Here is a 27,741-nt window from a genome sequence, read left to right on the forward strand (position 1 = left end):
CTCCGTTCCACTACCCTCAATAATTTAAGATTAGAAAAAATAATAATAATAATAAAACCGGTTTTATTATAATTCAATATTATACCACAATTTCTCAACGCCATGATGTTTAAGAGTTACGTAAATGTCTTTTAGAAGCTCCCCCTCCTCCAGGAATGGGAGGAGGACTATTTGATCACTAAATCACTGAGTCTGCAATCACATACACACACACACACACTCAAAAATGCTGAATAGACAAATTTGGTAAAGTTAATGAACGCATTACTATAAATTGAAATCTTTCATTGTAAAGACTTTAACGCCGTCTTCTCCAAAAACCAACGTCCAAGATTAATTTTTAATTTAATTTTTTAATCAATAATATTTTGATTTATTAATAATAGCAAACAATTAAAAAATAATGCATAATGCGACATAATATGATGTACACTAACCTTTTTCTGACTCCAGACGGCATTTATGGACGGCTTGCCTCTCCGGATATCTGACTGGTCGATGACGTCATCGTGAACTAGTGACGCTGTGTGGATCATCTCAGCGATCATGGCCATCTGCAACTGGGATGGTAATACTCCACTGTAAAAAAGTAAAAAAAAAAAAAAAAAAAAAAAAAAAAAAAATGGATATGTTTCAAGATAGTTTCTGTTTTTTTTTCTTTTTTTGTTTTTTTATACTTCCTCTTCCAACCAGCAACAGGAAGTACTGCGAAAAGTGAGCAATTTTTTAAAATGGAGTTTCCGCCGGAAATTTCACGTTCGGCACCAGTCTTTTTGCGGAGAAAATTACTCTTAGCGGTATTTTGGTGGGATTCTTCTTCACATAGGAAACAGTCGTGAGATACTACGTCACACTGGCACTATATTGAAGATTCTATGTCACACTGGCAATAATGTACCAGTCAATAATGTTTGTCGTAACAATGACAATGAATGGTCCAGTTGAGAAATTTACCCAACACAATTATTCACAATTATATAGTCATCCCAATTTGTATTGTTTTAATGTACCATTTAGGCGCCACGGTAGCCGAGCGGTTAGAGGCGAGACCTGCGAAGCTAATATGTATTGTGGTACTGGGTTCGATTCCCGGTCGTAGGCCTTAGATTTTATTTAATGGTTAATAAAAAAAAATTTACAGTAAAGTAAGTTTGCTAGTCGCCTCCGTCCACGACACCTAATTGGTAGTTGGACGTTAAGCCCCGCCTGAAAAAATAGGCGATTACTTTACTTTACTTTACTTATATAGTCACCCTTTGTCACAGCTCTAGCACCACTGGAGAGGAAGTCACCAGCAGCCAGTGACGTTTGCATCATCTGTGAGAATAACTGTCAGGAAGTGTAAGGGGATGAGTTGGAAGGCACAAAGTGTGGTTTTTTTTCTCCAACACAAAAGGCAAGTTATACCAAAGTATGGGATAAAAGTGGCTGCGACAGGTTTAAAAAGGGTTTAAAGCCCAGGTATAGGGCTCAGGGCTGCCCCGATCAGAGTATGCAAGGACGTCCCCGCTCGGCGCTTTCACTCTTCTCGCAATGTTTCCGACGATAATGTACTCGACATCCGCTCGGCCAGTTCATTTTGTAAGAGAAAGACACGAGAGTGAATTCATACCAGACTATTTCCGCTTTCGAAACCATATACATCACAAAAAGAAAAAAGAGCCACACTGCAACAAGATTACCTAACCAATAATAGCGTTTCTATTCACCATTTTGCCTTTAAAAAGTTTTAACTTTCAATTGTGTGCATAAAAAATAAAGATTGTAAAATGCTTTATATATCTATCCACTTAAATCATTTTTTAAGATGTGTAAACAAATCTTGTCGGTTAGATAATACTATTTTTGAAATGTTATATCCTCTTTTTTAGAGGAAAAAAAAAATAATATCCTATATAATTATTTGGATGAATTAATCAAGATTAATATCAGTAATGATTGATGCAATAGAATAGACGAAACATCATGATCCACGACTAGTTTTTTTTAAAATTCGAATTACAAAAATAGCCCCTATAATAGTAATTGATCCATTTCCAAAAAATGAATGAATTTAAAAAAATCCTCAAAAAAAATATATATATATATACAGTCGAGCCTTCCATAAAGGACACTCTCACTAGCGACCACCTCCATTAACGGACAGCTTTTGGATTTCCCCGTTTTACCCCTATACACTTTCTATATAAAAGAACCTCCACCGTCTAACGGGTCACTCTACATAGCGACCGCGTGGACATTGATTTTGGGAAACGGATTACTATATGTTTCACCTCCCACCAACGACCACCTTATTATTAAAAGTTCGTTTGACGCGATGATAAAAAGTAATTATCCCCCTCTCAAGTTTTTGTTTTTCTTTTCTGGTTTTTCCTAAAGTTTCCTATACAAGCTCCATACATCTTGTTCCATTTTATTCATTTTTCAATATTACTTTGGAAGAACAATATTATTTTTTGCTGGATATGTCTCTCAAACGAAAGTGGTTTAACTCTAGAAGAGAAAATAAATGTGTTGGAAGATTTTGCAAAAACCAAATTGAGCCATCGTCAACTTGCCGAAAGGTTTGTTCTATTTTTCTAATAATAGATGATAGTATGATGATAACTTCACCATAAATTATTATTGTTATGAATAAATGTGATAATGTCAATAATTTGTAGTTTTTTGATAAATGTTTTAGTTAATTAAGAAAAACATGATGTATATCATATAGCTATTAAATAATTATGCAATTATGTAGGTTTTTAAATCTATTAATAATAAACCATTTTTAAATAGAAAAAAATAGAAAAACCCCATATTTTTTCATTATGAAACTTGCCTACACTCCTACTGACGACCACCTCCAAACAGTAGTCACTTTGCTTTCCCCCGCTAGTGTCCGTTATTGAGAGGTTCGACTGTATATAATTGAGGGCAGATATATTTAATATTTTCAGTTAACGCCAAAAATTGAGAAATCGCAGCAACTCCAATTTGTTATTATCACTTAGGCGATACAGAGGAGACTAAACAATAAGGTTTTAGGCGAAACTCGGTAAACCGGAAATACATAATTAAAGATTTGGGGCCGGCGGAGCCGGAACACATATTACGTCTTTCCTGAATGATTTCATTTCTTTTTTTTATGAAAAAAATAAAATGTTACATTCACACAATCGATTCTGTTGTCTTGAAAGAGCGCCTCCTCAATTTGCTTTAACATTTCACAACACTCACTTATTTCATAAAAAAAACTCTGTCCAATCAAATCACTGATTTACAAACATCACGTTTTAACTCTTTGTGTCAAGTAAATATAAACACTAAAGTAACCAATTCACCTTTAGGTTAGTATTGTTGATACAAACTATAAAATCGGTGTAAACAAAAAAAAAGTTAACAATATTTTATCGATTGTTTAACTTTGTAGCCATATACGTAGATATAACAAATACAAACAATCACTATGAACGTCAAATATAAAAAGGCAAAGAGGATAAAGATGTGCAAACAAACGCACTGAAGTAAGAGTACTTAGTTTGAACATGTACTAATCTGTTATACAAACAACTTATGCACTTCCGGGCATTTGATATAAAAAACAATATTTAACTGGCACACATTTCTAGTAACAATAGCTATTCAGATGTAACTGATTTGTTAATTATAGCAAATATTACGACATTTTTAGGGATGATAACTTAAATGTTGCCGGCGACGAGAGAACACAGTCCCGAGGCTGGCAGTACACTGAAATTAAGCGTGCTACTGACCTCAGTTATTAACATGCCTTAAAATAAAACATAAAAATATGACGCCAAGTGGTTTCCCTTCTTCATTTCCGCTAAAGTATAGAAATTCTGTTGTTCCGGAAATTGCATTCCAAACTATTTCGCCCCCCTCACCCAAATCAAAAAACGCTTATCAAAGCCTTCTCCAAGACGTTTGTGACGCCATAGAGCCAAGCCAGCACTATTTCTAGCGACTGCTATCGTTGGATGACTGTCGTTCAAGAAAACCAAGCCAGTGTTTCAGCGATGGCGTAAACTAAACTGCAGTTAACAGTGGACAGTGTGAGTGGATCAATAAAAACTAGACTGATCCTGCAGTTAGATAGATAGATTAAATTAGGGCGGCCTCAAGGCCTACGCCACTGTGGCCCCTTTGGATCTATTGTGGCTCCCCTCACTTTAAAGCTCACCCTCCAGACCTGTCCTTCTAATCAAGACTCTTAACTCTGGAGAGCGACTCCTGGTGTAAAGCTCACAGGCCTTGGTTTTCACCTCCCCGAGAAGTAATGTCCTTAGCCCAGACAAGCCCCACAAGCCACAAAATTGTGCTGTGCCCGTTTCCTCCTCCTCCTTCTCCTGACAGAACCTTGCAAAGGCTGATCCTTCAGTTATGCACAATTTTACCCCAAAACTGTTTTTTTTTTTCTAGATTTAAAGAAAAAAACCTACTTAGGAAAATGCAATCCAAATTGACACCATTTATTTAAACCATTTTTCTGGCAAAAATTGATTTTCCGCTTGGTGTTTACCCAGCCATGATGTAAAAAAGAAAAATTTCATAGTATATTATACGGTTCCACCATTAGGGTCACTAATGTTGAAATACAATCTTGTCACATGGGTAGTTTGAGTAACTGCATTATGGAAAATTAATGTAGACTGTTTGTAAACCGGATGTATTACTTTCTCCTTAAACTACGTAGAAGCATTTGTATTGCAATTGTGTAGATTTCCGGTTTTGAGCGTCTTCTACATTGATAACTATCTAAACGAAATAACAAATGTTCATTATTTTTATTTACAGAGTGAGAAGAGTTCAAATTTGTGAAAAACCATTAAAAAAAAATCGAGTAAAGTAATCCACATTCTGTGGATTTTCTGAGTCCAAAGTGGGCTAATTTTTTGGGAATATTATTTCTGTGTGTGTGTTTGTATGTGAGTAGTATAGCTCGAAGACGAAAAGTCATAGAAAACTCGAAGGTTTATACCCCTTTGAGATCTGACAGTATCAAGAACACTATAGTTCTCGTTAAGAGTTTAAAGAGTAACTTATACGAGGGTCGTTTGAAAAGTCCGTGCAAAGTCAGAGAGATAGCACTACTGGCGCGTATCGAGGTTATGTTTAGTTAGTAGCATCTCTTGGAAGAACACACACCAAGTTTCAGCCAGATCGGTCTATTTCTTTGTGTTTGGCATTCGTTTGAATCGAGGAAGTCGAGTGATTTTCAAAAAATGGACGAAAAAGAATTTCGTGTGTTGATTAAACACTACTTTATGAAAGGCAAAACGCCTCAGGAGACTAAAGAGAAGCTTGATAAACATTATGGTGACTCTGCACCTTCGATTAGAACAGTTTATAAGTGGTTTCAAAATTTTCGGAGTGGCCATATGGGCACAAGTGACGCTGAACGTTCTGGACGCCCTGTTGAGGTTACTACTCCAGAAATCATTGATAAAATCCATGATATGGTGATGGATGACAGAAGAGTGAAGGTGCGTGAGATTGCTAGTGCTGTGGGCATCTCGAATGAACGGGTACATAATATTTTGCATCAACATTTGGACATGACAAAGCTATCCGCAAGATGGGTGCCGCGATTGTTCACGCTTGACCAAAAACGAAATCGTGTGAAGTGTTGCAAGGACGGTTTGCAGCTGTTCCAGAAGTATCCGCAGGACTTTAAGCGTCGTTTCGTCACTGTGGATGAAACATGGATACATCACTACACTCCTGAGACCAAAGAACAATCTAAACAATGGGTTACCAAGGGCGAATCTGCGCCAAAAAAGGCGAAGACCGTTCCTTCGGCCGGAAAGATTATGGCGACTGTCTTTTGGGATTCGCAAGGAATAATCCTCATCGACTATCTGGAAAAGGGTAATGCATATTATTCATCGTTATTGGACCGTTTGAAAACCGAGCTGCAAGAAAAACGCCCACGATTGGCCCACAAAAAAGTCCTTTTCCATCACGACAACGCACCAGCTCACATCTCAGCAGTTGTGGTCGCAAAATTAATGGAAATAGGGTTCCAATTCGTTTCACATCCCCCCTATTCTTCAGACTTGGCTCCCTCGGACTACTATTTGTTCCCCAATATGAAGAAATGGCTGGCGGGAAAACGATTTTATTCAAACGAGGAGGTGATTGCAGAAACGAATGGCTATTTTTCAGACTTGGACAAATCCTATTATTCGGAAGGGATCAACAAACTAGAGCAGCGTTGGACGAAGTGTATAAGCTTAAAAGGAGACTATGTTGAAAAATAAAAAAGGTTTACCCCAAAAAATTAAGTAGTTTTTATTTTTGCATGGACTTTTCAAACGACCCTCGTAAGTATATAATTATTAATTAAATATACAACATTAAAAATAATCAATAATGATTTGAGCAACTAATACTTGTGCTTAAACGTATTACACAATTACACAAGAAAAGAATGTATTGGAATGAAGAGAGAGACACAACGAGAGGGAAGAGAAGAATATGTATGTAATAAGATAATATACATTAATTGTCAATTACGTTAACAAGTGGAATGTAAGACGATTTCGTCACCATAAATATTGGAACAAAACATACGTATTATGTATTACTTCTTAAATATTATTTTTAATATTTTAACTCGGAATATTTAGGCCAGGGTCACGTACTCGAATACATTCTCCTCTGGACCACTCTATTAGCGGGAATGTGTTGCAATTTTTTTTTTTTTTTTTTTTTTTTTTTAGCCAATCACTTTCTCTTACGTCCAAAGTCTTAAGAACGGCGTAAAGAAATTTACGTAATTGTGCCTTCACCGGAAATAAACCTTTTCACGAGGTCCAGGAAGAAAAAAGAAGGGATTTTTATTTTTTGATTATTTTTTTTTATTTTTATGTTTTAACTAATTGGTCTATGGCTCTCTCTCGCCAGTTACATTTTGTTCCGCAGTTTCCGGAATTATAACTAATTGAATAACAAATATGGCAGCTACTTTACTCCGCTGGAAGGGATTTGCCGATACTGATATTACGGTTCTTCAGCCAGGCTGCAATTAAAGCTCTGGCCTCTCCTAGTAAGAACCAAATTTCGGTCAATTCTTGGCCATGCCTGCTCTCAATTTGTTGGGAGCTTTGAATACTCTTTCGGTCTGCTTGGTCCCCTCTGATCACTCCGGGATTCCGGGTAACGAACTTGCTGATGGAGCTGCGATGATAACAATGACTCCTCAGCCCATTATCGCCTGCATCTTATCGACAGAGGTGGAGCAGTGGATTGTGTAAAAGAACATCCGGAAACGATGGAGATCCCGGAGCTGACTGCCGTCAAGCTAAGGAAATTCTTAGCCTGTCAAGAACGGATATAGTCGCGTTTTAGCAGTTCCCGGGATCCGCCAGTTGGTTAAGGAGTTGAGTGGACATGTGAATTTAGCGTACCATCTTTTCAAATGTGGCCTTACCCAGTCTCGCCAATTTGCGCTGACTGTGGTGAGTCCCCAATGAGACTGTGAGGCACTTTGTAGAGGTGTGCCCAGTTTATTCTAAAACTACATTTCTCGTCTTCGGAAGGTCAAATGTTTCCCTTCCCGAAGATTGTAGCATCTGTTAATCTTTACCAGCACTTTCTAGGTTTATTCAGTGCACTGAGGCGATTGAGTCACCATGTTAGTGCCCTGTCACTACTCTATTAGTTTATTGTATTCGCATCTGGCAATCTTTATCCGGATATGTTTTTAAAACCCCAGTATCTCTCATTCTCAAGAATTGAGTGGTGGGAACCATTTTGGATTGCCTGCGTTCCTTCCCCTTTTTGGTGGAGTCGCCCTTCTAATACAATCAATCAATAAATCTATTGAATAACAATCGCAAAAGATCCGTCAACATAGACGCTCACTGAGGAGGTTATTAGCTACTGAAGGGTAATTCGGACTCTTCACAGCGAAGGATTTGAGACTGCAACTCTCTAATGTGCCTTTTTAGTGTTAGGTAAGGTTCTATCACTTATTCTCGGTTTAATAAGAGGTTTTATTCATTGATTATATACTGAATTAAAAAAGAAATTTCAAAGCAGGAAGTATCTCATTTCTCTGAGATTCTTCGGAAAATGCTCCTGCGAATTCTTTCAAATATACGATTATTAGACATATATCTGCTACATTATTTGAAAAATTTTTGAAGGAAAATTCGTCTTATTGCTGACTACGGAAGAGGAAGCAACAGCTCTAAATTTTCATGTATAGTATTCATCTATATATATTTTAAATCTATCAAATTTTAATCCAAGATGGTCGTGTAAATACAGCAAATTAATTCTTGAGTAAATTTTCGTCTCCCCCAATGAGAATCGTTCTTAGAGAGCCAAAATGGAGACAACACCCCCTTTTTTTTCAAAGTGTTATCCCCAATCATTAACCTTGTGATTACCTTTACCTTTATCACATATATTTGACCCTTACCTTTTGTTTAAGTGATAGTTCAACGCCCTAGACATGAGTAAGGTCACCATGGGTCTGAATGATTTCCCTTGGCCGTCAAAGTAATAAGTAGCTATCCGTTGCAGTTCTTCTTGATTTGTGTTCATTAGCAGCGCCTGGTGGAATAAGAAAAAAAAATATATTGAAAAACAATCAACTCAGAATCAATCAAAGACAGAACAAAATATATTAAATAACTAGACTGATGCTGCTACAGAAGAACTGTGCTTGCGCCAAATCTTAACGACCGACAGCTGTGCAGCGTAAAGCCTTCTCTATCGAATGCGTAGCGTCTCACGTGTTTGTAGAAAAATCTGTCTGACCGAACCGTCGTTTGTGTTCAAGAGGTGTTAGTTTCGTTTTGCCGAAAACATGTGATACTACACATGTAGTAGAGCAAGGAATTGTCCTGAAATTTCACATGAAACTGGAATAAAACCGCTACTGAAACTTCTTTTATTAAAAGAAGTTTATGGTGATGAATGTTGTATCACGTGCGCGAGTTTTTGAGTGGTTCAAGCGTTTCCAAGATGGCCGTTGAAGACGTCGGAGATGATGACCGCCCGGGTCGCCCTTTCACGACCAAAACGGATGAAAATATTATAATTAATCAACACTACCGTGAGGTGCTTGCTCAACTCCGTGAAAGAGTAAGGAAAAAAACGACCCGATTTGTGGAAGAACAAGTCACGCGGGTTCTCCATCAAGACAACGCGCCGGCTCACACTGCATTGTCTGTCAAGACGTTTCTAGCCAAGTATAACATCCCAGTTTTTTAGGCCATCCGCCTTTTTCGCCTGACCTGGCCCCATCCTGACTTTTATCTATTCCCCAAAGTCAAATCTGCATTAAAAGGAACACGATTTGCAGTCCGTTGAAGCCGTGAAAGAAAAAGCGGCACGCGTCATGCCGGAGCTCCCAAAAAAGGCTTCCAACACTGTTTCGAACAATGGTAAATTCGCATAGAGCGTTGTAGGGATAGGGGAGGGGTGTATATTGAAGGTGATAATAACTCAATATGTATAAATTTAAAATAAAATGTTTTATAGCAATAGTCTCGTTATTTAATAGCCATACCTCGTAGTAAGTCTAACGTTCATGTACAAGAGGCTAACTCAGGAAACTTAAAATATAAAACTAATTACATATAAGTGACAAATAATGGAGGCAGCATCTGCAAATTGTTCAATCTGTGTTGATGTGTGACAGTCTTGAGCTAGAGTTTGCCAGTCGGTTCTCCCAACTAGTTGTACAGCTCAAAAGTGCAAGAGTGAGTAGTAATGTGAGTTGGGGGGGGATGTTGTTTGTGTAGTTATGCTGGGATATCCGGCAATAACGGCCTAATACTCTAAATAAGTCCACTTCTAATCTACATCTTCCTACAGAATGATAAGAAGTAGCAGCAAAGAGAATAGAAATTCCCAATCAATCGTTGTAGATAGCAAAGTTCAAGTGAGGGGGGAATTCCATTGCTAACTACATTAAGATCATTGCTAAGGTCACCCAGATGTAAATAAACTGTATAGAAGGCTGTTGTGTCAGGCGCACAATGTATCCTATTTTATCAGGTCACGTGATTATAAATGGCCTCCAGGACGGAAGTGAAGGCTGGCCAATGAACTTGAATCTTGACAGGCTGATAGCCTTCATTCCTTAAAAAAAAAAAAGCATTCAATTCGTTTTGAATTTGTTTTAGTTGATTCTCTATTTTTATTTTTACAGTTTCTTAGAACAGTCAACGAAAGTAACTGCGATGATTCAAATTCTTGATAACAAGTGATCATCGAAATTTTTGGGGGGGTCCTCTGAAGAAGGATGCGGAGGAAATCTTAAACCAACTATAGATCGCAGACTTTTGGGCGCAGTTCCGAACGGGGAACCGAATGCCTTCGCAAGAACCAATCACATTAAGCCCTCACTCTTCTCTTTAGATCAACTAGTTTTTATTTTATTTTAAATAAAAAAACGGATCAATGATCCAAATTACAGAAACAATAAGAATAATAAAGGGAAGGGATTAGCTACTGCGGTTAGCATTCTGGATTCCAACGAGAGGAGATCTTGGGTTCGAATCCAGCTGCTGACACTTAGATTTTCTCTTCCTAGGAGCTTCTTACAGCTCACTATCCGGTGATGGACAGTGTTGTCTGTAACGGGAGGACACTCATATCCGGAGACCGGCAGTGCACTGAAAAAAGCTCTGGGCGCCAATAACCTTAGATGTTGACGCCCTTAAATAATAATTAATAATAATAATAATAATAATAATACAAATAGTTCAAAGTCAAAATTATTGGATGTCCGCATCATACGAAAGATAGGGGAGTAAAAAACGTAATTATGTTTGCAGTATGGTATTAAATGGAGGAGAATGTCGTATAGTTCGGGATGAGATATTAAAAGAAATTAGAGAAAGAAGGTAAGGATAGTCTATTTGAGATTGGAGAAGAATTGCTGAGGAAAGAGAGAGATCGTAATAAATTCTTCTGGAGGAAGAAGTGGAGGAATATTGAGGAGTGAGCTGTAGATCGGAATTGAAACGGCAAGCTAACCACCGCAAGAACTTATTCTGGAACAGCATCAATAGAAGTACCTAGTAACTTGCGACTCCAAATTATTGGAACCATACTCAAGATTGGGGGGGGGTCTTATATAAGGTATTTATATAATGTGATATAAGAACGGCTGTTCAGAGAAATTCCTCATGTTCCTAAATACATACCCAAGCATTTGCTTCGGATTCTATTCATGTGTCCACTCTATAAAACACAGTTTAATATCTGTACCTCGGAAGGAAAAGGCACCATGTCACAAAAAGTAAATTTTACAGGGGAGCCAAATAAAGATATTTTTCCAAATTCATTTTTTGTTCCACTTTTCCGGTTATACTCTTTCCTGTACTTCTCACCGTAATTATTACATTATGTATGACCACTTAACCTCCCATATTTTAAAATATTTTACTTTCATCTCAATTGTGAAAAAATTTATGCCCATATAGTGCCTTTTACCCTTAAGCAATGAAGTATCATAGCGCTTTTTAAAAATACATAAATCGCTTAATAGTAAACATAGGAAATAGTGCTTTACACCTGTAGAAAGAGCAACAAAAAATTTGTAAAATGATGCCAAAATCTGAAAAATCGAAAAAATGGACATGGTGCCTTTTCTCTCCGAGGTTATATAAAAAAAAAGTTGCCTTTTAAAATTTTTAATGAGCATTTTTATGTTTTAAAAAACAATATTTTAATAGCAATTATCAGAATTTTAATTAAATCTTTTTTAAATGAACTTTTTCCGGATACCTCGTAAAGCTAAGCCTACGTTCACTTCCTAATAGTAATATTTAAGTATATAAAGTGTTTACAATTTATTATAAAATCTGATATTGAAAATTAATTGATAATTATTAATTAAAAATAAAAACCACTTAATAACATTTTAAAGATGAGGCTACCATTTAAATATCCTTGGGAATCTGTGGCAACGCAATCTCAACTATACGATAAATACTATTCAGCAAAATTAGAATTTGGAATTTCATTTTATACTATATTCAACAAGTGTGTTAAGAAAGAAGAAAAACAGTCATTACTGAACATTTGAAAATCATTGGGGAAAATCCTCTTAATGAAGAAGAGAAATGTGCCGGAACAGGACGCCAAAAAAATGCAGACATTGGTCCAAAGAAGGGGTTCACGGAGTTTTTGACAAATCACCGTCCGGCAATTAAATGAGTTTTCGAGGAGAATTGTGGATAAATAGATTTTTTTTTATGTCCGTAGCCCGCATTTATATTCTATTCACGAAAAAAAAAATCGGTTCACGTGTCGATAATTTGAAACGATTGCTATACTTCCCCTTAACAAGTGTAAGAGCAGATCGTCGCTTTATTGTTACGTAGGGGGAGCCCTAACCCTAGCATCCTACCAAATTTTTTTTATCAAAAATCGGGCCAAGATTTACAGAGTAATTAATAATTTTGGAGGGGGCCTTACATAAAGGGGGCTAACTCCTCACCAATTTGATGTACAGCGTCGAGAATCCCCAAAAGGCACATCTACATAAAATTCCGAATCGAATGACACCTCATTCATGAAAATCGGTCCGCGCGTTTAGGCGCTACGTTGTTTACAAAAAATGTAACAACAACAACAACAACAACAAGGCCAATTTTTGAAAATGCCGTTTTTGCTCATTTTTAGCAACTTTTTAATTCTATTCCTGACTGGATTTCAGTCTTTCACCCATCACCAGAGGTAGATTAATTAGTTTGGTGTAGTGAGAGACAGAAGTAGAGATATAACAATATAACCTTCCTCACTCAGTCAACAAATTGCTTAATTTACCTCTGAAGATGGCTGTAAGTCCGAAACCGATCAGAACTTATTTGTTGTTGGCAAAGCTGTTAAGCTATTGCTAAAGCTTCTCATTTTGATTAAATTGACTGTTATAGTTGAGTTATACAATTAAACTATAACATCAGAAACAATCCAAATTTACCATCCAACTTAATAATATTTAATTTTTAACCAATTTAATTTGTGACTCAGCCACTAAATCATGTAGAAGCGATCTATTTTTTTTGTTTTAAACAAATAGTTTAACAAATCCACAGGGAACTATTAAATAAACGATAGCAGGGGAAAAAATAGAATATCAGTTTCTATGAAGTTACTTTAAAAAATTGGAAACCACGGTTGCACCAGGGCGTCTTGGGCATCGTGATGAGAGAGAGAGAGAGAGAGAGAGAGAGAGAGAAGATAAGTCTATGACGAAAGCATGACCTATTGGTTCACAGTACAGACGAGCAGTTTGACCGGTTCAATCCTGCCAAGTGGTGAAAAGAATATATATATTTTTTTTTAATAATTATTATCTTCTCTAGAGAGAGATATTTCATATTTCTATGACACATTTATGCTCAACGAAATCATAAGGTAAATGTCAGAAACTGGTTGTGGTCAAGGACACAAGATGGCGTTAGTTTCATAACAACCCTAAAGCGATTTATGCATTTTATAAACTATACAGAATAATTTTTGTATTTTTTTTTTTTTAAATATAATAACCTCTCAACTTAATAAAATTAGCTTAATAAATTAAGTAGCATATTTTAGAAACTTGAAAAACAATAATTAGTAACGAGAAAAAGTAAAAAATGTAAAGTAAGTGCCTAGTTTTTCAGACAGGCTTTACGTCCAACTACCAAATTAGATGTTGTGGACGGAGGCGACTAGCAAACACATACTTTACTATAAATTTCTCGTATTAACCATTAAATAAAATCCAAGGGCTAGACCAGTACCGCAATACATCTTAGCTGTGCGGGTCTAGCCTATAACCGCCTAACATACTTTACTATAAATTCCTCATATTAACCATTAAATAAAAACCAAGGGCTAGACCAGTACCGCAATACATCTTAGCTGTGCGGGTCTAGCCTATAACCGCCTAACATACTTTATTATAAATTTCTCATATTAACACATTAAATAAAATCCAAGAGCTAGACTAGTACCGCAATACATCTTAGCTTTGCGGGTCTAGCCTATAACCGCCTAACAAACTTTACTACAAATTCCTCATATTAACCATTAAATAAAATCCAAGGGCTAGACTAGTACCGCAATACATCTTAGCTTTGCGGGTCTAGCCTACTCAGCTACCGCCTGTAGCAACGTCACGTTCTTCTGGTTGTAGAATATTTCTTCAATACATAAAAATTTAATATCCCATTTATCGCTCTATGAAAAAATAAATTTAAGACCAAAGCCTTTCATTGCATTAAAAATTGTACTTTACAAAGAGAAACCATCGACCCACCCCTTGCCAAAAAGTGCCCTTAATCAACCAAGTTGTAAGAACACCAAGTTTAAAAAATATAGTAGGAGTTGGTTTCATGAAAATCTCGAGGAAATGGAAGGATTTATTTAATGAAATGGCATTTCCGGTTTTGCTGATTTTGATCAAAAAGCGGTACAATGTTGGGCCCTTAAACTATGTAACAAATTTGTACATCTTGAGATTTATTGATTTTTTGTTATGCTACAGACAAAACTACACGGAGACCAATAAAAAAATGTAATATCCAATCAGAATACAATATAGAAGATTTGACCCAATTGAAATGCTTACAGCAGATATGGGTAAATAGCAAACACCACTGGTCACTTTCAAATCAGCTGGTGGACAAACTATTTTTGAGAACTTGTTTTCAGACCGGAAAACAGGACTAAAACAAAAAGTATGCATTTTTTTTTCTTTATTAAAATAAAAAAGAAAAACATATTACGAATAAATTTGGAAGCAAAAAAACCAATCGCAAGGACGCAATGTCAGTGACTTTAACGGTCTCCCCCCAGCAGATGAGTATAGACGCGAGCAAAAACAATTTTTTATGTGTATCAATGTGACCTTGCGATATCTCCATGGAATGGTGGTATTCACAGCCTCCAGATGATCATGTGCGCACAATAACAATACTTTTGCTCTAGAATGAACAAGTAAATTTGATGTAGTTACTCGCACGAGTTTCTCATATCACAACACACAAATCTAGTATCCACTTCCGGTGATGGTTGAAAGTACGAAACTGACAAGGGACCAAATAAATATGCTCGAGACGACGGGTAAAAACAAAGGTATTATCCAGCACTGCTAATCGTATTTAAAAACTTTTTACTTTCTTAAGCTCTACCAAGTAAGAGAAGGTTTTGTGGTCCCCTGAGTCAGAAAAAGAGGTTTTCTACAAATTGGTCTGTCATTCAATAGCCTGAGGAAAATTCTTCATGAAAAAACCAGTAAGTAACTAGGTGATTACAGCGATTTGTAAAGATAGTAAATTTGGTGTTTATTACGTTTTTTCTTATATTTTAAGGTAAATTTTTGCTTTATTTATTCTATAGTAGAGAATATAATAAAGCGAAATAAAGGAATACTTGAGGTCAAATCGTAGTTTGTAATAACAATGTCTTAAAAAGATAAGATTGTGAAAATGGAATTAGTAAAAATAGAATATGTAAACAATTGGACGACCTACGAGAGAACGACTTACCAACAAACAGAACAAAATACAACATAGGCGAGCACTACTAATTGTCTGCACCGGACACAAAGAGAATAACGAGCTCCAGAATTACCTCTCAAGACCATAACTAACATCGTGTTATTATGAGTTATGAATACTGAGCATTCTGCTATTTAGTCTCCAGCTGTTCATAAAAGACACTAGATAGTTTTAGAGATAATTAATCAAAATGGCATTCATAAGAGTCCAGGGAACACAATGGAGGATATCCTGTGAGTGGGTGGGAGAAGCTTTCATTCATCATTCTTTACGCTTTTCTTCTACTACAATACTTGAAGGTTTCCTTCAGACTTGGCATTCTTAATGAATGGGACTTTAAGGTCTGCTGAGAAGAAAACGAAACCTATAGGTTTACAGTTGGTAAACAAAAAAATCTCTTTAAAAGATCGCAGTAAACTGAAACCACTATAAGCATCACTTCCGGTCTAGCCATTTTTAAAGAAATCCTTGATTCGGCCACCAGTTCCCTACGTCAACTTGTCCAAGCAATAATCCTGCACGAGTCTTCTTGGGTTTAAGCAACATTCTCCCAGAAACAGGGTGAATTATTATTTTGACTTACTCTGATTACAGGCCTCTATTCACACGGTGCACGGTAGGTTCAGGAAGCATCTGCGCAAGGTGGGGCTTATTAGCTCGGAACCATTGTGCGAGCAGATTATGTCAGGAAGAGGAGGAAACGGCCTCTCACCTGTTGTTCGATTGCGTTGCATTCGAGCGGTTACACTAGGAAACCTTTGGAACGATGAGGACCAAAGGAGATAGTAGCGCAAAAAGAATTAGTAAGGAAAGTCCTCAACCTCTTTAGTAGGGGGAGGGTTCGCTCACTAGATCTAAGAAGGGGGCTGGCACAATAAGTCTTTTGTGGCTGCGGTGCCGTGGAGCCTAGGTCCCGTCCCATCTACTATCTTATCTTATTATTTTGACTATGAAATTTATTTTAGTCAACATAAATCGACTCAAGATCCATGGCAGCCCTGAGAAGTGCTAAAGGGATTATAGGGCTTGCTTACTACAAAGGGTCATTCAATAAATTAAAAGACAACCATATTTTAGTGAAGACGACGCTTAAGACGAAAAGAATTTAAACTTTTGTAGGTGTTAGTTGGCAACCTTGCGAAGAAACTTAAACAGCTGTTCGTATAAATATTTACGTAAACATAACCTTTAAATACTTACTTACGATGACCGTGTCCGCTCGAAGAGTCGACTTTTTAAGAACAGTGTTTTGTGATCCGATTTCTTTTAGTTTTTCAGAAAGTGTACAACCAAAAAGAGAAATATTCTCTCTGATGAACAAACAAAATGGCAGTAGTTGCATGAAACGGATCTCGTTTTGAAGAAGTGGCCCACAAAAGCGTAAGCGATGAGCGCCCTTCCATGCTTCCAGTTCAAGGTAAAGAACACTTCGCTGAGAGGATAAGAAGAAATGGATGGAACAAGCGCTGAGAAGTTGGTAGGGAATTACGCGGTTGAAATAAACAAAAAAATTTGTTGAATTGTTTTAATGTACCATTTAGGCGCCACGGTAGCCGAGCGGTTAGAGGCGAGACCTGCGAAACTAATATGTATTGTGGTAGTGGGTTCGATTCCCTGTCTTAGGCCTTGGATTTTATTTAATGGTTAATATGAGAAATTTATAGTAAAGTATGTTAGGCAATTAAGAGACTAGACCCGCAATGCTAAGATGTATTGCGGTACTAGTCTAGCCCTTGGATTTTATTTAATAGTTAATATGAGAAATTTATAGTAAAGTTTGTCAGGCGGTTTATAGGCTAGACCTGCAAAGCTAAGATGTATTGCGGTACTAGTCTAGCCCTTGGATTTTATTTAATGGTTAATATGAGAAATTTGTAGTAAAGTATGTTTGCTAGTCGCCTCGGTAGCCGAGCGGTTATTAGGCTAGACCCGCAATGCTAAGATGTATTGCGGTACTAGTCTAGCCCTTGGATTTTATTTAATAGTTAATATGAGAAATTTATAGTAAAGTTTGTCAGGCGGTTTATAGGCTAGACCTGCAAAGCTAAGATGTATTGCGGTACTAGTCTAGCCCTTGGATTTTATTTAATGGTTAATATGAGAAATTTGTAGTAAAGTATGTTTGCTAGTCGCCTCGGTAGCCGAGCGGTTATTAGGCTAGATCCGCAAAGCTAAGATGTATTGCGGTACTAGTCTAGCCCTTGGATTTTATTTAATGGTTAATATGAGAAATTTATAGTAAAGTACGAGTCGCCTCCGTCCACGACACCTAATTGGTAGTTGGACGTTAAGCCCCGCGTGAAAAAATAGGCGAATACTACTAAAGTACCATTTTGGTGAACAGTTAACGTGATCGTTCAGACCTAAAAAATTAATTATCGATATTTATCGTACGGGTAGTTTCACTTCAGATTCTTTCTTTATTTGAGGGGGGTCCTTCTAATCCCAATTTGTTGACTAAGAATCTAACAATGGGGCACTTCTTTCAACTACACCTGGTACCCTACTCGTACCTTGGACATGGCTCCAGTCACGTACACCTATGGATAATTTTATTATTTTTAATCGAGCCTCTTATTTGGAACAGGTCGTCTCCCGGATTATCACCTTACTGAACATCCTCTCTATCTTTCACTTTACGTCACTTTAATATTCAGTTTTCTACTCAATATTAGTCACATCTTGTAATACGTCACGCCTATGTAATTTGTTTAGTTGTATAGATGTGTGTATGTGTATAGATTTTTTTTTTTTCCTTAAACATAGCTTTTATACAAGAAGTGGATGATCCCTTTCATACCACGCTATAATAAAGCATAAAATTAAAAAAAATGTATATACTACACTAATGCCTGTAATAATAACTAACACACTGATGGACACAAAAAACATATACATACAACAAACTTACAGGCGCTCTATCATCATAACATAAACAGGATCTGCCCTACTTTAAACAATCAGTGTGTGAATACACACACACACTGACTTTCACTTACTAAAATTTTGGAAAAAATGAAAAAATACAATCATTAATCAATCAGAATCAAAAAAATCAATCAATGGGGGAAATAAAATGGTTTTATTGAACAATTTGTGACTTCAAAATTCAAAAAAAAAAAAAAAGAACCCGGAAGTTTAAAAAAAACTGGATCTCACCCCCCCCAAAAAAAATAAACTCTGACAACACTTCCCATGACGTAATATACCAGAACAGGTAGTTGTTCAGCAGGGAATCTCACTTTACTACACTAGTTTTGAAAAAAAACCTTACATTGTTGCACTATCTCACTCGCACACTATCTCTCCTCCTACTCAAGAACACGCACGTTTCAAAGTAACGCACTCAAGTGTTCGTAGAAGAAGTTGGAACACTTCTATTACACACACTTATACGCACACGAGCCTCAGCCTCTTACATAAGTCTGTCTGTATCTGTAGGGAAAAGAAAACCTGATCTAAAAGTTCAGCCACGGTAGTAATACTTCTTTTATCGCAAGATTCAATTTCTATTTGAATCTATTTTATTAAAAAATAAATCTTCCCTTTAAGTAAATCTGCATGATAAGAACAAGCCTGCAAATAAACTGGACTCCTGTCCAAGAAATTTGGAAAAATTTATTGTAAAAGAAACGGGGGGGAGGTTTAAAAAAAATATTGAGGAGGCGATAGGCGATCGGAGTCATTTCCGGTGCGCTGCCGGCCACCAGGAAATGGGCTAAATAAATACCAGGTGTGGCTATTAAATAACGAGACTATTGCTATAAAACATTTTATTTTAAATTTATACATATTTAGTTATTATCACCTTCAATATACACCCCTCCCCTATCCCTACAAAGCTCCATGCGAATTTACCATTATTCGATACGGTGTTGGAAGTCTTTTTCTGTGAGCTCCTGTATGACGCGTGCCGCTTTTTCTTTCACGGCTTCAACGGACTGCAAATCGTGTTCCTTTTAATGCAGATTTGCCTTTGGGGAATAGATAAAAGTCAGGATGGGGCCAGGTCAGGCGAATAAGGCGGATGGCCTAAAAAACTGGGATACTTGGCTAGAAACGTCTTGACAGACATAACGCAGTGTGAGCCGGCGCGTTGTCTTGATGAAGAACCCCGTGACTGGTTCTTCCACAAATCGGGTCATTTTTTCCCTTACTCTTTCACGGAGTTGAGCAAGCACCTCACCGGTAGTAATGTTGATTAATTATAATCGATATTTTCATCCGTTTTGGACGTGGAAGTGGGCGACCCGGGCGGTCATCATCTCCGACGTCTTCTCGGCCATCTTGGAAACGCTTGAACCACTCAAAAACTTGCGCACGTGATAAACATTCATCGCCATAAACTTCTTTTAATAAATGATAAGTTTCAGTAGCGGTTTTATCAAGTGTTGATGTGAAATTTCATGACAATTCCTTGCTCTACTACATGTGTAGTATCAAGTTTTCGGCAAAACGAAACTAACACCTCTTACACAAACGACGGTTCCGGCCAGTCAGATTTCTCTAAAAACATGTGAGACGCTAGTCCCGCAAAGCTAAGATGTATTGCGGTACTAGTATAGCCCTTGGATTTTATTTAATAGTTAATATGAGAAATTTATAGTAAAGTATGTTAGGCGGTTGTAGGCTAGACCCGCAAAGCTAAGATGTATTGCGGTACTAGTATAGCCCTTGGATTTTATTTAATAGTTAATATGAGAAATTTATAGTAAAGTATGTTAGGCGGTTGTAGGCTAGACCCGCAAAGCTAAGATGTATTGTTGGTTTAGCCCTTGGATTTTATTCAATAATTAATAAAAAGTATTTACAGTAAAGTATGTTTGCTAGTCGCCTCCGTCCTCGTCACCTAATTGTTAGTTGGACGTAAAGCACGCCTGAAAAAAATAGGCGATTACTTTACTTTACTTATCATAAATATCCCGCATTCCAGAAAAATTTGCAAACAGGAAGAATTATAAAACCAAAAGTGTATTGTAAACAAGAACTGTCAGGGAAACCTGTTATAAAATGTCAATGAACAGCATCTACAGGGAGAGAATCTGGGTCAATAGACTTTCTCATTCATTGCTCCACCATTCTCACTTCTGTTTGTGATTTCTCTTCATTCTATGTGCTTTAATGAATTTCGAATAAGTTCTTAGACAAATAAAAGGACGACATAATTACGATTGTTCAGGATAATTAGCAATTTTTAGGCATAAATAAAAAGATAAGTTGTAAGCAACTTAATAATTCTATTACTTGGAAGTGATGGGAACTGAAGTAGGAGAATCCCAGACACGTGGAGTAAAAGCTACGTTACGAAGCTACGCAGAAATTTAGAGAGAGGAAGCTCTCTGGAGAAAGGCAATAGACAACTTGAGAGGAGGCTGCATTCTAAAGAGATTGGTAAATGGAAAAAGAGAAGGATTGTAATAATACCAAGTTACAAGTAAATTTCTATAATTTTGACAAGATGTAACTAGTGTGCGCGGACGGAAGTGAATAATAATTCTTAATCTCTGTCGGCTTAGTTCAAAAGAGATGAACAATAAAAATAGTTGTCTTTATAATAAATTACCCACACCTGTCAGGTTAGGAAGGTCGGGCGACAATAAACACACTACTGTCTTCGCACGAAGTAAGTAATAAAGAAAGAGGGGAATTCTTTGACAAGTAGGAGGACAAACGGATCTAGGCGCAACCAGGAGAAAGTATAGACATACAACACACGATCGGCTACTCTACTTAGCTTAGCTTTAAGGGATTTTATTTTTATTTTTTTGTCTTTAATAATGTTTCCAAGAGGTTTCCTAGACGGGTGTTTGTGGTTGTTAGCGTGGACTTATAAGTGGGAGATAATACCCTGTTTGAAGACTGTAGCTAACTATATTTTATTTATTAGGGAAAATAGTTAATAGTAGAGTAACTTCTGCAGCTTCTCTGTCTATTTGTTCCTAATTTAATAGTTAAGCCCAGCCTGAAAAAAATAGATGCTCATTTTACTTGTAATGAAAAAGACGCAGGACCGTACATTATACTGAAATGGTACTTTAGAAGGGAGCTATCCCTTTTGATTTTTCACACAGGAGTGCTCTAAGTTAATTTTATTTGGAAAACTAATTTAAATAAACTTTCTTGATCGCATAAGTATAAAGAATTTCGTTCGGGCATTTCGAGAGCAAATTTTTAAAAAAGATCCATTCGATAATATGGTACTTCCGGTTGTGGTAGTTTCTTCGAATTCCATATGTAACAGTAATCCATTTACTTTTCTTAAAACATTATGCTGAAACAGTACTTCATTAGCCCGAATTCAGTGATAAACATTTAGAAAAACTAATCTAATTAAGTGGCACTTCCGTTTAAAGGAGTTTTTGTTACTTAAATTACGATCAGAGTCTCGTGAAGGTACCCAAAAAACGTAAAAGTAAAAAAAAAAAATCTATAGTACAGTGAGACTTGGATTTTGTTCGCTAAGTTATTGTTGGGTATTGAGGTGATAAAATCAGTAAAATAATGCCTACATTTTCAGGCAGGCTTTACATCATTTACAGGCTTTACAATTACTAAATTAGGTGTCCGTGGATGGAAACAACTAACAAACTTACTTTACTATAAATTTCTCATATTAACCATTAAATAGAATCCAAGACCTAGACTAGTACCGCAATACAGCTTAGCTTTGCGGGTCTAGCCTATAACCGCCTAACATACTTTACTATAAATTTCTCATATTAACAATTAAATAAAATCCAAGGGCTAGACTAGTACCGCAATACATCTTAGCTTTGCGGGTCTAGCCTATAACCGCCTAACATACTTTACTATAAATTTCTCATATTAACAATTAAATAAAATCCAAGGGCTAGACTAGTACCGCAATACATCTTAGCTTTGCGGGTCTAGCCTATAACCGCCTAACATACTTTACTATAAAATTCTCATATTAACAATTAAATAAAATCCAAGGGCTAGACTAGTACCGCAATACATCTTAGCTTTGCGGGTCTAGCCTATAACCGCCTAACATACTTTACTATAAATTTCTCATATTAACAATTAAATAAAATCCAAGGGCTAGACTAGTACCGCAATACATCTTAGCTTTGCGGGTCTAGCCTATAACCGCCTAACATACTTTACTATAAATTTCTCATATTAACAATTAAATAAAATCCAAGGGCTAGACTAGTACCGCAATACATCTTAGCTTTGCGGGTCTAGCCTATAACCGCCTAACATACTTTACTATAAATTTCTCATATTAACAATTAAATAAAATCCAAGGGCTAGACTAGTACCGCAATACATCTTAGCTTTGCGGGTCTAGCCTATAACCGCCTAACATACTTTACTATAAATTTCTCATATTAACAATTAAATAAAATCCAAGGGCTAGACTAGTACCGCAATACATCTTAGCTTTGCGGGTCTAGCCTATAACCGCCTAACATACTTTACTATAAATTTCTCATATTAACAATTAAATAAAATCCAAGGGCTAGACTAGTACCGCAATACATCTTAGCTTTGCGGGTCTAGCCTATAACCGCCTAACATACTTTACTATAAATTTCTCATATTAACAATTAAATAAAATCCAAGGGCTAGACTAGTACCGCAATACATCTTAGCTTTGCGGGTCTAGCCTATAACCGCCTAACATACTTTACTATAAATTTCTCATATTAACAATTAAATAAAATCCAAGGGCTAGACTAGTACCGCAATACATCTTAGCTTTGCGGGTCTAGCCTATAACCGCCTAACATACTTTACTATAAATTTCTCATATTAACAATTAAATAAAATCCAAGGGCTAGACTAGTACCGCAATACATCTTAGCTTTGCGGGTCTAGCCTATAACCGCCTAACATACTTTACTATAAATTTCTCATATTAACAATTAAATAAAATCCAAGGGCTAGACTAGTACCGCAATACATCTTAGCTTTGCGGGTCTAGCCTATAACCGCCTAACATACTTTACTATAAATTTCTCATATTAACAATTAAATAAAATCCAAGGGCTAGACTAGTACCGCAATACATCTTAGCTTTGCGGGTCTAGCCTATAACCGCCTAACATACTTTACTATAAATTTCTCATATTAACAATTAAATAAAATCCAAGGGCTAGACTAGTACCGCAATACATCTTAGCTTTGCGGGTCTAGCCTATAACCGCTCGGCTATCGTGGCGCCTCGAATTTAATTTTTTAATGAGATATTTTTGTCACGAACATTTAATTAGAAATCAGAGAAACATAAAACGTGCTATTCCGATGAAAACCCCATTATCGTAGACACAAAACCCAATGAGCCCCTTTTTATGGAAAAAAGAAAGATGAAAGAGAAAGTAAAGACTGACTTCTGGTTTATAAAATAAGACAAGCCTGTCAAGTATTATCATTTTTCATCTCGTTATATTAAGATATAAAGATAAATAAATTTAAATGATAAATTATTATTTAATAATATTAGTAAAGGTCAAATAAATTAATAAACTGCTGCAAGTTTAGTGTTAATGGTTTTAAATAATCAATCACTTCAAAAAAAAAAAAAATTAATTATGTTCTCCTGGTACTTTCACAGACTCGACAAACTGGCAAAATATCGGGCACCATATAATTCCAGCACAAGTTGAGCAATAACAAACTCTTGTTACTCAAGATATATCTTGGTGAGTAACCCAAGATTTAAAGAAGGCCATACATGAACATGTAACTCAAGGTTGTGCATTTTTCTCTCGATTTTTTTTATGTCAATTGCATAAAAAAAGAATAAGTGCAGTTGATTACACTCACTCTCTTTACGGTACGAGAAAAGAGACAAAAATCTGGAGTAAACACACTCTCACGACTCTGCAACTCCCTAAAGTTTCGAACCTTTACATTTCTCTTTATAACTTGGAATTTAGACGTACATAACAATGGTGTGAAAACGGTAAAGTAGAGAGTTCTACCTGAAATTTTCAGGAAACCCAGGAGTTCAGGGCTAAATTGAGGAGGGTGTGGGGAAAGAGTATTATTTGTTTTAGGAGCCAAAAATCTCAATGAAAGAGACCACAGCTTTTTCACCCCAAATTGGTGGCTTTTAATCGTGGATTTTATTGGCAATGCTTTAAAAATTTTCTTTTAATTTTTCAGCAATCAACAAACCTCTAAATCTAGGACGCAATTGGGTAGATAGAAGAGAAGAAGTCTTGGAAGAATCTTCTGCGAGCGGAACAGAAATCCATGAGAGAAATTTCAGCAAGAACTCCTTGGAAAAGATCTATTCTCTTTTAAAGAGGCGCTCAGTTCAATGGAAAGTCATTAAAAAAAATTATCAGCTTCTATCATGCTAATGATGGGAAATGATTTTCCATCTGTTTAACCAAGGATGTGAAATTCCCTTGTGCCAAACAACTAATAATGATCACTGAACATGCTCATAAAAGATGTCAAGTGCAATAATACACGATATTTGTTAAAAATTAAACATAATATACATATGTACTTATAGGCACTTAAATATTCGGTTAACGATTGTAAAAACATTAGATGCGTGCTTATGGCCAATCACATTGCAAAAAAAAAGATATGCACGAATGAATCGTATAATGGAAATGTTGTTTTAGTGAATATTATAAACATTATCATGTCTAATAACAATATAAGAACTGGGTTGTTGCAACAAAATTACAGCTATAAAGGAGGATTTGCCTTACATTTTAAAGAAAATTCGGGAATTTTATCTATTATAGAAAAAGAGAGAAAAATTGTCAAAGTTGGGTGTTTTTCAACGTTACGCTTTTTCGTGCAGTTTTTGAACATCAACCCTTATACAACTGTACCACCGGATACAGTTTTAATTTGTTCGTATTAGATGGCAAACAACGTAAAATCTTTTTTTTACTTCCTTTCACAAAATAAGGGAAGTACTGCGATCAGGCTAAACTATCCAAAACTTTCAGTTTTCCCAGGAAATATAGGTGTCTCAAAAAAATGGAAAAATCAGCGGAAGCTGAAACTGTATAATTCGGTTTTTTTTTTACCCCTCACCAGGAGCCCCAAATGTAACTTATCGATATATAAAAAAAAAAAAAAAATCCGGAAGACTACATTAATGAATCGATCTTTTTATTTTTTTTAAACTTAAGAGATTAAATCGAAAATGGCTACTATGACACAACAGGAAACTATGGCGGGTGAAATAATCGATTTTAATCGATACCTCTCGAATACAAAAAAAGAAAAATTAATACTCATTTGGGTGAATTAATAAAAAGTATAACTGAGAACATAGAAAGACCGGAAATACACTTGGTCGAAAGTATACTAAATTTGAACTTCTAGAGACTTCAATATTTGAGATGATCTTTTCAAAAGAAATTGACAGCAAAAATTACTAAAAGTAAACAATTTTGAAGCTTTTTTTTGTTTAGTTTTAGCTCAGAAACTAAACTCGAGACAGTTAACCAGCCTTTGGCAACAGCTGGTTAGCTGAAATTAGTATAAAAATAAAAATAAAGGACATTTACACACAACGTCGAACGATTCATCGACCCACTTATTATACAAGTATGGCTTCCTAAATTTAAAAAATAAATAAATAAACAAACAGAACCTACCTAAAACACATAAATTTAAACCAAATATATATAAATACATGCTTCAAACAGGTTTCAACTGGTTCAACATAAAATATAACGTTTCCTCAATTTATGGAGAATGTCAACCTGAACAAAATGTAGTTCAAAAAAAAAAAAAAAAAAAAAAAATCAAAAACTCCACGGATCACACTTATATAAAAAATAAATGCAATAATATTTCGTCTAAAGATTTGTAGAGAAAAAAGACGCCATTGTTGATTCTCTCTCTCTCTCTCTCTCTTTCTCTCTCGCAATCTATTTTTATTTCCGTTGGAAACGTGATTCCCCACCCGATTAGAATGCCTTTTCGCAGTTCAAAAGGTTTTGCGGTTTAAGGATTTGTCCCGCAAGGCTAAGATAATAAGCCTATAAAACCATAATCCAGGACCCATCGTCACCATAAGCCCCAGCGAAACCTAGGTGCTCAGCAAAGAAAACGAAAAGCTACTCGAGTTATATTGCTTGTAACCGTTAGGGGCTTTATAAAAAGAGCAATCTTTATTTAAAAGTACACTTTTTATTTAATATTAATAGTTTATAACAAATTGGGATAAAATAACAATTACAAAAAGATACTTCACGACTGCGGAACTAATGATGGATTGAGCAGAACTGAACTTGGACAGCGTTTGGGCAGAACTGGCTGGCCTGGTCGGAGTGGAAGTATTTATATGTTAGAAGATGGCTGTTATCAAAGAGAATAAGTATGCGCTGAGTCTAGAGGTTATGTGAATATAACTCTCGGGATTTGGGAAAGAAAAATATTAAGAAAAGATATTTTTGGCCCGAAGTGCAAGGAGAATGGCGACTGGAAAATCAGAAAGAACCACCTTGAATTGATTGGAATTGTTTGGAGAACCGGACATAGTCACCCAATTAAAGAAAGGGGAGATTGAGATGGTTTGGGATACGTGAAAAGGATGGATGCCTGCGGGAAGGGTGCCCCGAAAACTGGAAAAAAGAAAAACCTAGGAGGCAGAAAAAGAATTCGAGGGCGCGCCCTCGACTTAGATGGCTGTGGATGATGTGGAAGAAGACCTTCGTCCGGGTTGGAGTAAGAAGATTAAGGCGGCGCCTTAAGGCCGTAGACCGCGACGAATAGTGAAAAAACTTGTTGAGGAGGTCCCAGGTCCTGCTTTAAGTGAAAACCGATTAGAATAATACGCTTCATCTTGGAATGAGTAGAGAATAAAGATAAAGTGCTTAACCCTTCAAAAACTAAATTACGAAATGATTGTGTCATTAGAAAATTAGCCAGTGCATTTTTTTTTACACTGCACATTACCACAGTCAATTTGTGCAGTCCAACATTTTAAAGGTTCAAGGGAACAAAATTTTATTGCAGAAATTGTTTTGCAATTTTTTTATAAAAAAAATTGAAAGTAAACTAAAGATTCAAAAGTGAACGGCCATCACTTACTTCTAGATCAAACATGATAAATAAATAAAAAAATTAATTAATTAATAATCTTCCAACATCAGAGGTTAATTTAAAGAAGTTTGACCGAAGAATCTTCGTCTTCAATCATGATACCCTCTGACAATAACCCATTGCTCTCCGAGCGATGGAGGTTACATGGTCTGCATGTGTGTTATTA

General features: G+C 36.2%; 1 protein-coding gene across 2 annotated transcripts in view; it reads right to left on the reverse strand.

The window, feature by feature from the left end:
- The window catches only part of qless (decaprenyl diphosphate synthase subunit 1 qless), a 121,836-nt gene that overhangs the window by 48,011 nt on the left and 46,084 nt on the right, over window positions 1-27,741 (reverse strand). For both annotated transcript variants that reach the window (XM_074115519.1, XM_074115518.1), the window contains exons 3-4: window positions 8,435-8,568; window positions 438-579 (exon numbers count right to left, since the gene is read on the reverse strand). In XM_074115519.1, the coding sequence (XP_073971620.1) occupies window positions 438-579; window positions 8,435-8,568 (276 nt within the window). The remainder of the gene's footprint in view (window positions 1-437; window positions 580-8,434; window positions 8,569-27,741) is intronic.

Source organism: Rhodnius prolixus, unplaced genomic scaffold (assembly GCF_049639745.1).
Source record: "Rhodnius prolixus isolate KJV_2025 unplaced genomic scaffold, Rpr scaffold_13, whole genome shotgun sequence".
In the NCBI taxonomy this organism is placed as follows: domain Eukaryota; kingdom Metazoa; phylum Arthropoda; class Insecta; order Hemiptera; family Reduviidae; genus Rhodnius; species Rhodnius prolixus.